General features: G+C 32.1%; 1 protein-coding gene across 4 annotated transcripts in view; it reads left to right on the top strand.

Moving 5' to 3' along the window:
• LOC134712816 (uncharacterized) overlaps positions 1-12,766 on the top strand; it is a 55,054-nt gene that overhangs the window by 40,539 nt on the left and 1,749 nt on the right. The window contains exons 1-2 of one of the 4 annotated variants that reach the window (XM_063574725.1): positions 2,005-2,100; positions 11,965-12,048. In XM_063574725.1, the coding sequence (XP_063430795.1) occupies positions 11,979-12,048 (70 nt within the window). In that variant the 5' untranslated portion in view covers positions 2,005-2,100; positions 11,965-11,978. Of the gene's footprint in view, positions 1-2,004; positions 2,101-8,309; positions 8,488-9,175; positions 9,305-11,964; positions 12,049-12,766 lie in introns of those variants that run through there. The other 3 variants (XM_063574729.1, XM_063574726.1, XM_063574727.1) reach the window with 3 other exon arrangements.

Below are 12,766 nucleotides of genomic sequence, written 5' to 3'. Positions count from 1 at the left end.
TTGAGATTTAATGAGATGCAGTTACCGACACAAAGGAGAATAATCAATTCACAACAGCAGGTCCAATTCCCGACAATGAGCTATAATGAATATACGATTATATATCAATTACGGTCTGGCTTAATTTTCAAACGCTGGACCGTTGTAATGATATGAATTAAATGTTACAAAAACTAGAAAAACAATCTTCTAAAAGTATATAATATTTTGCTACAGAAACGACTCCTGTAAAATTCCAATCAAGGTACTAAACTTGATAGAAAGCATGTTTTGACATTTGGAGTTTAGTATGGCGTTAATTGTCACTGAGCTAGTATATACATGTATATATATATATAAACAAGTCTAAATTGAAAACTACGTTCAAACCTATGATAGAGTTGGATAAAAACTGCAATTTTTATACGTGTGCATGTAAAACAAATTTCGTTGAAGAAGGGTGTAAATACAGCACAAACAACATTTTCCAAAAGACCAAAAATATATATTTGTTTTGGAGCCAGCTGAAGGACGCCTCTGTGTGCGAAAATTTCTCGCTGCATTGAAGACCTGTTGGTGACCTTCTGCTGTTGTCTGTTCTTTGGTCGGGTTGTTGTCTCTTTGACACATTCCCCATTTCCATTCTCAATTATATTTTGACATTCGTCATATACTAGGCGTCTTATATAACTTGACAGCATTTCATGATCGATCCATGCTCGGATCCATGTATATATTCTTGCTTTTTTCGAGTTTTTTTTCTCTCGGCCTGTTCTGGTTATTACTTCGAACACTATCTTAAATGGTTGTTCAGTTATAGAACATACCATTATCTATTTCATTTTCGTTGACATTGATTCTGACCTGTTTTTACCATTCGTACACTCAGCATAAGTTTTGTTTGACATGTCGGTGACAGAACACTGCAAGGATTAATTCCACTCTACCTCGAATTCCTTACTTGTTGTCCCAATTGAACTGCACTCAAAAAGAGGTACTAAATATAATAAACTTTTTATGTTTGTGTTTTTCTGTGTACATGCTTGTGTAGATTAAGCTCAATTTTACACAAAGCAATCAATAAAGACAAGAACTGCATGAGCTGTATCAAAAATTACTTTGGTACAAATAAAATTATCCAATAAATGTCTTCTTTGTATAGCGTCGTTCGGTACTATCACTAGAGAGGCTTTTTTTAACAGAGTAGCGCATATCTATTATTATCTGAAATGCATTTTGATATTTAGTTTTATGTGATTTCCTTATCTGTATGATCTGATCTATTTAGAGAGCCGTGGTGTTTGTGGTTAGTGCATCAGACTACCAACACAAAGTTTCCTGGTTCGATTCCAGTTCCGGGATGAAAATTTCAGGGACTGAATTTTCGGCTCTCCCTTGACACCATTTTCGAGTATGGTCTTGAGGAAACGATGATAGTCCAACGGAAGGGGACGATAAATGGCTGACCCGTGTTTAGAGAGAGACATATATCTTGCACGTAAAAGACACCCTTGTATATTTCGAAAAAGAGCAGACTAATGCCACTACAAGGCAGCACTCGCACCCGCAAAGTGGAAAGGGATTAAGATAAGTTGCAAAACTTGTTTACCAATCCACTATTAATAAATATCTTTAAACTAATTTAGATTTTATGATGTAGAAATATGATAGGAATTTTGGAGATTTCACAACAAACTTAAAATCGTTATCAAAGCGCGATGACTACTCAAACCAGTAGTGTTGCTGATAGTGTAACACCAATATAAATAAAGACCAGAGATAAAAAGAGAAAACTCAACTGCTCAAGAAAGCTTATAGGTTTTTTACTCGACTTAATTTGGTTGTCACAGAGTTTTGTTTTATTTCATTGTTACAGGAGTTGTGGTTTTGCCTAAGTAAATATTATCACTGTCAATCTTGTACATAGAGGAATCATAGAGTATTGCCAAGTGTGTATACATAGTATAGACAAAGGTACATAATACCGTTCAGCCAAATATAATAATTAGATTAATGACAGTAATTAACCAATCAGTTTGTAGTATATAACTGACGGGTGGTAAACGGTTAATTCATTCTAACTTTTCTCTTACAATTGATTTAGTCCAACCGAAAATAACGGTAAGCTTACTCTTTTTTACTTTTGTTTGTGTTTTTTTGTTATCTTTTCTTTTTATATAAAATGTGTGTTTTGAACTAACAGTTAGGTATATACAGTTTTTCTCGTTGTTGAAGGTCGAGAGATAAGATAATTTTTTCACCGTCAATTTAAGAATATCTGCATATGAATTTCTCGGTATACGCAATAATCAAGTGTTTAGTATATTCAATGCGAGAAATGTCACCTTTTATATTTGGTGATGTTTTATCTAATGTTATAGATTTTTTTTCATCGGTAATGGTTCAATTATGTATACCGTCCACTGCCTTACCATCGGATATCTTTCTTGAAAGGATTAAGCAGGAATATCACAATGGGTACCACTGGTTGAGCTAGAAATGCGATCCCCTCCATACCTCATGAGTTTATTCCCTGTGTATGGTTCATACTTAATCTTTAGTGTTTTGAGTATGTGGACATGTTTCTCTTCTTCTTTCCTCTGTTTTATATGTTAATTCCATGGCACTCGTTTGTTTTTATTGCCTCCGGAGCACCTGGGATCATCCCCAGTTTTTTGTAGGGTTCGTGTTGCTCAGTCTTTTGTTTTCTCATTCGTTTCTTGAGTACTATTATTTGTCTTTTTGTCTTTTTGATTTTTAGCCATGGTATAGTCAGTTTCTTTTCGATTTATGAGTTTGACTGTCCCCTAGTATCTTTCTTCCCTCTTTTTTCATATCTCCCCTTTTAATTTCAAGCAATGATTGATTTCATGATTATACGCAATTTATTTTTTTCTTATTTTGTTTAAGCTTCTCTATAAAGCTCTTTGAGAGAAAATGATAGGAACAAATGGTTAAGAAAAAAATCTTTTCTAATATTGATAATTGAGACATCAAGGACATGTATAAGGACAAAAGCAAAATGATGTTATACCGTAATAGGACTAATAAATTGAGCCTGAGTCATCGTAGAACACAAATGGACCAAATTGTAGAAATACTACAACCAATGATTTCGGGGTTAATATTCTAATGACTTTGCTTCTGATATTTTTTAATAGTAATGTTGAAACTTGTCGACTAATAACATTGTTAGTAATATCAGTCGTAGCAGCAAATATGTTGATTTTACTATAATCTTCTTAAATAGTCTCAGTCGTTTTACGACAATCTCAGTCGTTTTACTACAATCTCAGTCGTTTTACAACAATCTCAGTCGTTTAACTATAATCTCAATCGTTTTACTGCAGTCTCAGTCATTTTACTACAAGTTCAATCGTTTTACTGTTATCACAGTCACTTTACGACAATCTCAGTCGTTTTACTACAATCTCAGTCGTTTTACAACAATCTCAGTCGTTTAACTATAATCTCAATCGTTTTACTGCAATCTCAGTCATTTACTACAAGTTCAATCGTTTTACTGTTATCACAGTCACTTTACTACAATCTCAGTCGTTTTACTACAATCTCAGTCGTTTTACAACAATCTCAGTCGTTTATTATAATCTCAGTCGTTTTAACTACACTCTCAGTCGCTTACCTACAATCTCAGTAGTTTTACTACAATCTCAGTCGTTTAACTACAATATCAGTGGTTTTACTTCAATATCAGTCGTTTTACTACAATCACAGTCGCTTTACTACAATCTCAGTAGTTTTACTACAATCTCAGTCGTTTAACTACAATATCAGTGGTTTTACTACAATATCAGTCGTTTTACTACAATCTCAGTCGTTTAACTACAATATCAGTGGTTTTACTACAATCTCATCAGTTTTACTATAATCTCAATCGTTTTACTACAATATCAGTGGTTTTACTACAATCTCAGTCGTTTAACTACAATATCAGTCGTTTTACTAAAATCTCAGTCGTTTATTACAATCTCAGTCGTTTTACTACAATCTCAGTCGTTTTACTACAATCTCAGTCGTTTATTACAATCTCAGTCGTTTATTATAATCTCAGTCGTTTAACTTCAATCTCAGTCGTTTAACTACAATATCAGTGGTTTTACTACAATATCAGTCGTTTTACTACAATCACAGTCGCTTTACTACAATATCAGTAGTTTTACTACAATCTCAGTCGTTTAACTTCAATATCAGTGGTTTTACTACAATATCAGTCGTTTTACTACAATATCAGTCGTTTTACTACAATCTCAGTCGTTTTACTACAATCTCAGTCGTTTTACTACAATCTCAGTCGTTTATTACAATCTCAGTCGTTTATTATAATCTCAGTCGTTTTACTACAATCTCAGTCGTTTTACTACAATCTCAGTCGTTTTACTATAATCTCAATCGTTTTACTACAATATCAGTAGTTTTACTACAATCTCAGTCGTTTTACTATAATCTCAGTCGTTTAACTACAATATCAGTGGTTTTACTACAATCTCATCAGTTTAACTATAATCTCAGTCGTTTTACTACACTCTCAGTCGCTTACCTATAATCTCAGTAGTTTTACTACAATCTCAGTCGTTAAACTACAATATCAGTGGTTTTACTACAATCTCAGTAGTTTTACTACAATCTCAGTCGTTAAACTACAATATCAGTGGTTTTACTACAATCTCAGTCGTTTTACTACAATCTCAGTCGTTTGTCACTTTAACTACAATATCAGTGGTTTTACTACAATCTCATCAGTTTTACTATAATCTCAATCGTTTTACTACAATATCAGTGGTTTTACTACAATCTCAGTCGTTTAACTACAATGTCAGTGGTTTTACTACAATCTCATCAGTTTTACTATAATCTCAGTCGTTTTACTACAATATCAGTGGTTTTACTACAATATCGGTCCTTTAACTACAATCTCAGTCGTTAAATACTATAATCTCTGTGGTTTTACTACAATCTCAGTAGTTTTACTACAATCTCATCAGTTTTACTACAAACTCAGTTGTTTTACTACAATATCAGTGGTTTTACTACAATCTCAGTCGTTTTACTATAATCTCAGTCGTTTTACTACAATCTCAGTCGCCTACCTACAATCTCAGACTTTTTACTACAATCTCATCAGTTTTACTACAATCTCAGTCGTTTTACTAAGTAATTTTACAATAGTCTCAGTCTTTTTACTATAATCCCAGTCAATATTAAAGTTTTCTCATTGGTATAAACAGCCATATTTTTTGTTGAAATGTTATTAATTATCGTGGCGATATAGAATTATCGAGAGAATTATAACATGTCTATCTACTAGCATTACCAATTGAAAGCCTCATAAATTAGTGTATCCATTTCACCCCCATTTGAGTCCTGTATGTTTCCGATCTATTTGTAAAGCGTGATTCATATTTGAATGAGATGGCTTTCGTTTTCCCATTATCTTATTCTTATCAAATGCCTTCTTACACTGAAGTAAAACGTGCTTTGTATACAATTGTAAATATAACTATTTCATTGATGTTTGATGTATGGTTTACACATCTACTCTTTCGTAATGATGAAGATTAAATTTTAAATGTAAAATTAAGCAGAAAACGAATAATTTTCAGTAAAATTATAGAGCAAGATAGAGCATCAATCCTTAATAAACCAGGTCAAAGACCGAGTACATATTATCACCAACAGTAATGTGTTAAGTACATAGGTTACTAACGCTTGGAATTTACGTTCTTTGCATTTAATGTATGCAGATACTACATTCTGATGTTCTTCTTTCTCATCTACCGAAATACCGACAATAAATGAGAAGGATGATCATTTGTTCGAGGAGGAGGATAAAAGTAATGATAGGTTTTATTGTTGCTTTATTTATTATACTTGATTGTCTAGTAGTTCGTTTTGAGTGCTTACTTGATGTCTGTCTAATTACACACAACCGCTTTAAATTACTGTTCTAGTGCAGAATCAGCCATCAACAACAATGGTAATAATGATATGCTGCTAGAGTTGGATGCCATCTGATAAAACATTTCAAGATGAATATTTATGAAAAATCAATCAATCAATTTTCAAATAAAAATTTTGGTCGATACAATTGAATGAACTCATACTAAAAAAGCACATCAACTCAAAAAACTTCTTTGTAGCTGACTTCTTAGAAATTTCAGTAAACAACAACAACAAAATACTCTAGTCCGTCTCTTTGTATACTTGTAAACAACAACAACAAAATACTCTAGTCCGTCTCTTTGTATACTTGTAAACAACAACAAAAAAATACTCTAGTCCGTCTCTTTGTATACTTGAAAACAACAACAACAAAATACTCTAGTCCGTCTCTTTGTATACTTGTAAACAACAACAAAAAATACTCTAGTCCGTCTCTTTGTATACTTGTAAACAACAACAAAAAATACTCTAGTCCGTCTCTTTGTATACTTGTAAACAACAACAATCAATTACTCTAGTCCGTCTTTTTGTATACTTGTAAACAACAACAATCAATTACTCTAGTCTGTCTTTTTGTATATATGTAAACAACAACAGACAATTACTATAATACGTCTTTTTGTTTACTTGTAAACACCAACAAAAAATTACTCTAGTCCGTCTTTTTGTATACTTGTAAACAACAACAAACAATTACTCTAGTCTGTCTTTTTGTATACTTTTAAACAACAACAATCAATTACTCTAGTCCGTCTTTTTGTATACATGTAAACATCAACAGGCAATTACTCTAGTCCGTCTCTTTGTATACTTGTAAACAACAACAATTAATTACTCTAGTCCGTCTTTTTGTATACTTGTAAACAACAACAATCAATTACTCTAGTCTGTCTTTTTGTATACTTATAAACATCAACAATCAATTACTCTAGTCTGTATTTTTGTATACTTGTAAACAACAACAATCAATTACTCTAGTCTGTCTTTTTGTATACATGTAAACAACAACAGACAATTACTATAATACGTCTTTTTGTTTACTATTAAAAAACAAAAACAGACACTTTTAAAGTCTCTTCTTGTATATATATACTGTGTTTATGAAAACCAAAGTTCGCCCATATCTTGCAGATATAAAATGAATATATAATCTGTTTGGTAAAAGTGGTACCAGAATTCAACAGTGGTGTGCTCTATACTTAGATAACATTGATTAAACAAAATGTAACTTTTTAATTTTAACTTTAGGAGAACAGGTTTGTTATATATCATTGTATTTTTGTATGTTTGAGGTTTTTTTCTTTTTTTTTTATACATTTGTTCTGATTCTGATTGAGGCTTCTAGTAATGTTTATGTCATATTGTAATGTCTTATTGTTGACTCCATTACTTTTATTGTTGTATCTGATGTGTATGCTCTTAATTGTAGGCCTTATGATTTGGAAAATAAAATATAATATCGTGAATTATGTCAGATGTCTGTGGAATGTCCGATCTCTTTGATATAAGTAATCTAGTTATACAACAGCTGGTCGGGAAATCTCATTTAACAGTCTGGTAATGAAAGATCTGCGTAAATAATCAAATATTTACATCTCCTAGAATAAACGGAATAGTAAAGCGGTATTCCATCTTAAAATTGACTGTTACAAAGCGGTATCCCATCTTATAATTGGCTGTTACATTGTTCACGCGTATTATGTTTTCCTTTGTAATTACATCTTAATTACTATATCTACGACTATCTAAGACAAAATGAAATACTTTTTGTACGGAAGTTTATTTTTATTATGACATTTTGAGCAATGTTCTGTGATATTTGTCACATTATTCTATGATTACAAACCAGTGATCGGAAAATATCTAACTTTTCGTGGCATAAAATCGCCCATTTGTTTTTCACCGGACTCCGCAAGGGGTCATATATACCATTTAAGGAATAACAGTACTGTAGTTGTAGAGTTGCCAAAATTAATTGGCGATTTGACGGTCGAAAAAGCAGGTTTACTGGCGACGCGCAGAGGAGACAGTAAACGGAAATTTTCAGCCGTCAAATCAAAATTGACGGTGGCAACTCTTCAACTACTGTACTGTTATCTCTAAATATATAATGCATATGATAGAAAAAAAAGACATAGTAACCTAAAAGCTATAGACGTCCTTCTTTTATTTTAACAAAAAAATCCCCAAACTTCTCTCTGATTATATGAAAAAATGTATGTGTTAAAAATGAGAAGAATGTAAATTCGATACAGGTTGATTCCGATTTGTTTAATTAAATTATCAAAACTGATGATTTTTTGAGAGATAAGTACATCCTCCCACATGCAGGGATAGTAAATGAGTGTGTAATATTAGGATTGAAGTTGAGTGAGTGGCAAGCACGTAGAAAATGTGATTTATTATAACAACGTACGCATACATATTTTCTTTTCAAGAGGAAGGGAGTGGAAGTTGTGTAAGATTGTATAATTTGTGGCATCACTGTATTTCCTAAGGAAGAGGCAATTGGACATATAACTTTAATAAGTAATTCATTTTAGAAAAGTAAGTCTTAATTTACTTGTGTACATGTATGCAAATTGGTAAAATAAGTTTGCAATTTGTCAGATATCTATTTTGTTCCTAATTGGTTATTCATCTATGTCCGAAAACTACGTATACATTTTAATTTGCGATTTATAGATGTATTGCTTAGAAAATAGGATATATTGAACGACATTAGAAAAAAACTAGTTCACACCATAGGAGGTTCCAATGTCCATAGTCATCGTACGTCCAAACAATTAATTAATAATGTCATGTTTTACCAGATATATAAACTTTTGTTATAAAATCGTCCACAAAATGTTTCGCCCGGGACCGCTCGCGGTATATATCTAACTATCTAGAATAATTTAGCCAAACCTCTTTCAAAATCCTGGATCCGCCCATGCAACATATTAAAAGTAACTGGTTTATCGTATAATCAATGATTATGATGAAACCCAAACCTACGTTTTCCCTTTCCATATTTCAGAGAACAATTTCTTATGCTTCATATGTGTTTTTAACAAATAACAGATGGATATGGTCAGTTTGAAAACACCAGATTTAGTCATACCATATTACATCTATGGTAATGCTGTTATACACAGAATAAACCCCTGAGCATTTCTATTCATTCAATACATTATTCCTAATTTATCCAATCAGAAAGTAGTAGTAAAGGTCTGCATCCAATCAGAAACCAGCATTAGTTAATGCATTTCCGAAGTATTATGTCACAAAACATTATTAAGCAAATCATTCAGGTTAAGTGATGGTAATATATTAAGTAACGGATTTCTTCTTGGCATTATCTTTAGTATACTTCAGAAGTTGGGTAAGTCCGTGTCTGCATATTTATTTTTCAGCCGTTTTATTGTCCGAAGTTTTATGATTTCTTATGAAAAGGAAATCCTTTATATTACTAGAAATTATGTACATTTCTTAACTGATATGATATGATTGCTTGCCATGATTTATAAAACTAAATTTTACATTGTACCACACAGATTATTAATTTGTTTTCAATCAAATCACGCAAACACTTTAAAGGAGGGGGATAGGACTTGTATCGGGACTCCGGGATCAGGTGTTTTTAAGCTCGGGATTGACCCTTTCGGGATCTGGGAATTCTTTTTTTCCAATTTCGGGACCTCGGGATTTCGTGTTATTAAGCCCGGTATTTCGGGATTTATGTTTTTAAACCCGGGATTTCGGGATCAGCACCCCTATCTTTAAACCTCCTTAAAGCTTGTATAAAAGTTTGGTTATTTTCAAGTTTCCTGTATCTATAAATCTCAGGTTACCAATCCCAATGTTTTGGCACTACAATAATGTTCGATTATGGAATTACGTTATTTATTCAATGAAATTATTTTTTTCGTAAGTAAAAGTCATCTCTGTCTTCAATAAATATCCGTGTGTGCCATCTGCTGCATGCATTTGTCATATCGTGTTCTCTCAGGAGGTTGCAGATGTACTTTTAACCGCCAGACTTGTTACACAAGACCCCGCACAAGACATAATCCTAAAGTGCACGATAATTAATCCGATAATGACAACACGGGTGTTCGGCTGACAGGTTAATTGTTTCCATCTTTCGCCAGTTCGCTTAATATCCAATGATAGATGGATGATGTATTAACGAAAGATTATCAGTAAATCATAAAAAGAATAAGAGCTCGGATAAGAGTTTCTCAGTGATATTTTTAAGTCCAATCAAAAGCTAGACAAGAAATTACACATGTAAGCTTTATCGTAATATTACATGCCTCTAATAACCTATACAAACAATAAATAAAGTATAAAATGGGGAAAAGGTAATACTTAAAATGCATTTCATACTTATATGGTATAGTTTCCAAGTGTTCATGCAGGTTGAACGATAATTTCATTCATAAATTCAGGCACCCATTTTTGCTGATAATTTCGTCTTTTCGTCGAACATGTTTTTGATTATCACATTTTTAAAATGACCATGGAACGTTTCGTACATTGATATATATATATAAATGCTTACATGCCAAAGTTATAATTAAAAAGCCATGTTACTTATTATGTGTATTTGATATTTGACCGACTCTTATCGCAATACTGTCTGATATTTTACAAAACAACACACAAATGCGTTCTGTGAAAAAACAGAACTTGTGTTTAATTATACAAATGCTGAACTTTATTTGACTGGATCAAAACTGTTTAGGGGAAAATGATAATGTTGAGCTCCTATTCTTGTTAGATAACCAATGAACAAATTCCAGCGCAAACAAATTTGCGAGTAATCCCCATTGTGAATCGTTCAGATTTTATATTTTATAAAGAGTCCTTCTGTATTTAAAAGTTATAAACCCAAAATACGTGATTTATTCCCATTTCAAATAAACGAAAAAGGTTAGAACGGCTTTCAATATTTGTGCTATCATGATAATACTAATTATTATCTATATCGAAAGTAAAACTATATGTACTGTCTTTCGTCGTTTTAAATTTCTACTTTATATGTATACAGGAGAATATATAAATACCAATCTAAATGTGGTAGTGATATGCTTCACTTTTTGGCAGATTTTTTTCACACAAAATTTGTAGATTAAAGTTAATTTTAAATATGCTGCGACTCTATTCACAAAAACCACTGGTAGGACATTAGTTTATATTTCAGTAGAACTTAAATGATTGTTCATAACTTACGATCAACTGTTGTCGTAAGATTTCTTTTGTGAAACTGATCACTGGTTCTAACAAATTATTTGCAGTGGTGATCACTGTCCATAACATTTGTCCCATCATTGTTGTATTGTTGCACTGTAGTTTTGTGATTATCGTAATTGTAGTTCTATAATTAGTATGATTGTTATAAGAGAAAATGTGTTTTCCGATACAAGAGATTCCGATGATTAATGTAAAACAACAGAGATCTGACAAACTAATTTCACAATGCAATGATGAAAGATGAGAAACTAGCGAGGTGCAGCTTAATCAAAATAGCAACGTTTTCTTTTCTTTTCTTGTCTAATTAATAAAGCAGAGACAAAGAAAATAAAAATTTAAAAAATATTGGCAAGCTGCATTATATTTTCTGGCAAATTCTAAATGTTACGATTTTTTTTAATACTTTTCCATTTAACTTGGATGGTCATAACTCAATATTAAATCTGATACAGAATTTATTAAAACCATGAAAATATGTTCCAAAATTGTAACTATAATAACTTGTATAAAGTATGTACTTAATCTGTGACTGTAGGAAATCTGCTCTATATAAGAGAATACGAAATTTGAAAAGGTTCAATGAGAAGTATCTCTTCTTCGATGTAGCTAGAGAAACAACTAGAACCTTTTCGCATTCGATAAAAGGGTACAGAATCTATATTTATCGCTTTGCTTAGTTTGAGGCTAGAGAAGTTTTCTCATTAAACTGATGTTTTAAAGGGAGCAGGTTTGAGACCCCTATCCCACTAATGATATTACTAAGCAATATACATTTTACATTTTCAGAGAGGAAAACCAAAATGGTGAGTCTGATTGACAGTTTGTTACCGGAACAATGGAAGGAAGTCTCGTTAGGTGAAAAAGGAGATGGTGAGTTACATTCTATGGGTATTATAGCAAAGAAAAAATAATGAAATAACTAGTATAAGTGGAATCGTTTAAAATCTTGACATTTATATATATATATGCTGTTAACCTCAATGTCATTTGGTTTCTGTGGAGAGTTGTCTCATTGTCAATCATACCATGTGTTATTATTTTATACCGGCAAATTCAATATAAAATTGAAATTTACAAAACATGTAAGAATCGATTTTTTTACGCATAACTAATGTTAAAGTTGTATACAGCCTTTCATCATCAGCTACCCATTTTGTTTTCACTGCAATAATTAAACTGTTGGATGCAGAAAAAAAAACCAATTTTATAAATAAACAAGAATGTGTCCCAAATACAGGGGTGCTCCATCCGCACTATCATATTCTATGTTCAGTGGACCGTGAAAATGAGGTAAAATCTCTAATTTGGCATTGAAGTTAGAAAGATCATATCATAGGGAACATGTTTACTAAGTTTCAAATTGATTAGACTTCAACTTCATCATAAACTACCTGGACCAAAAACTTTAACATGAAGTGGGACACACGAACAAACGGACGCACAGACCAGAAAACATAATGCTCATAAATGGGTCATAAAAAGTAAATAAGTAAAGGTTATCCTTACTAGCTTCTTAAATTCTGGCTTAAATTATACAAAACCGTCCAGATTTAGTGGCATTCAGTAAAGGTTCAACTACAAATTGAGC

This window comes from Mytilus trossulus, chromosome 3, assembly GCF_036588685.1.
Source record: "Mytilus trossulus isolate FHL-02 chromosome 3, PNRI_Mtr1.1.1.hap1, whole genome shotgun sequence".
NCBI lineage: Eukaryota > Metazoa > Mollusca > Bivalvia > Mytilida > Mytilidae > Mytilus > Mytilus trossulus.
The sequence above is the reverse complement of the archived record's forward strand: the minus strand, read 5'-3'. Positions and strand labels throughout refer to the sequence as shown.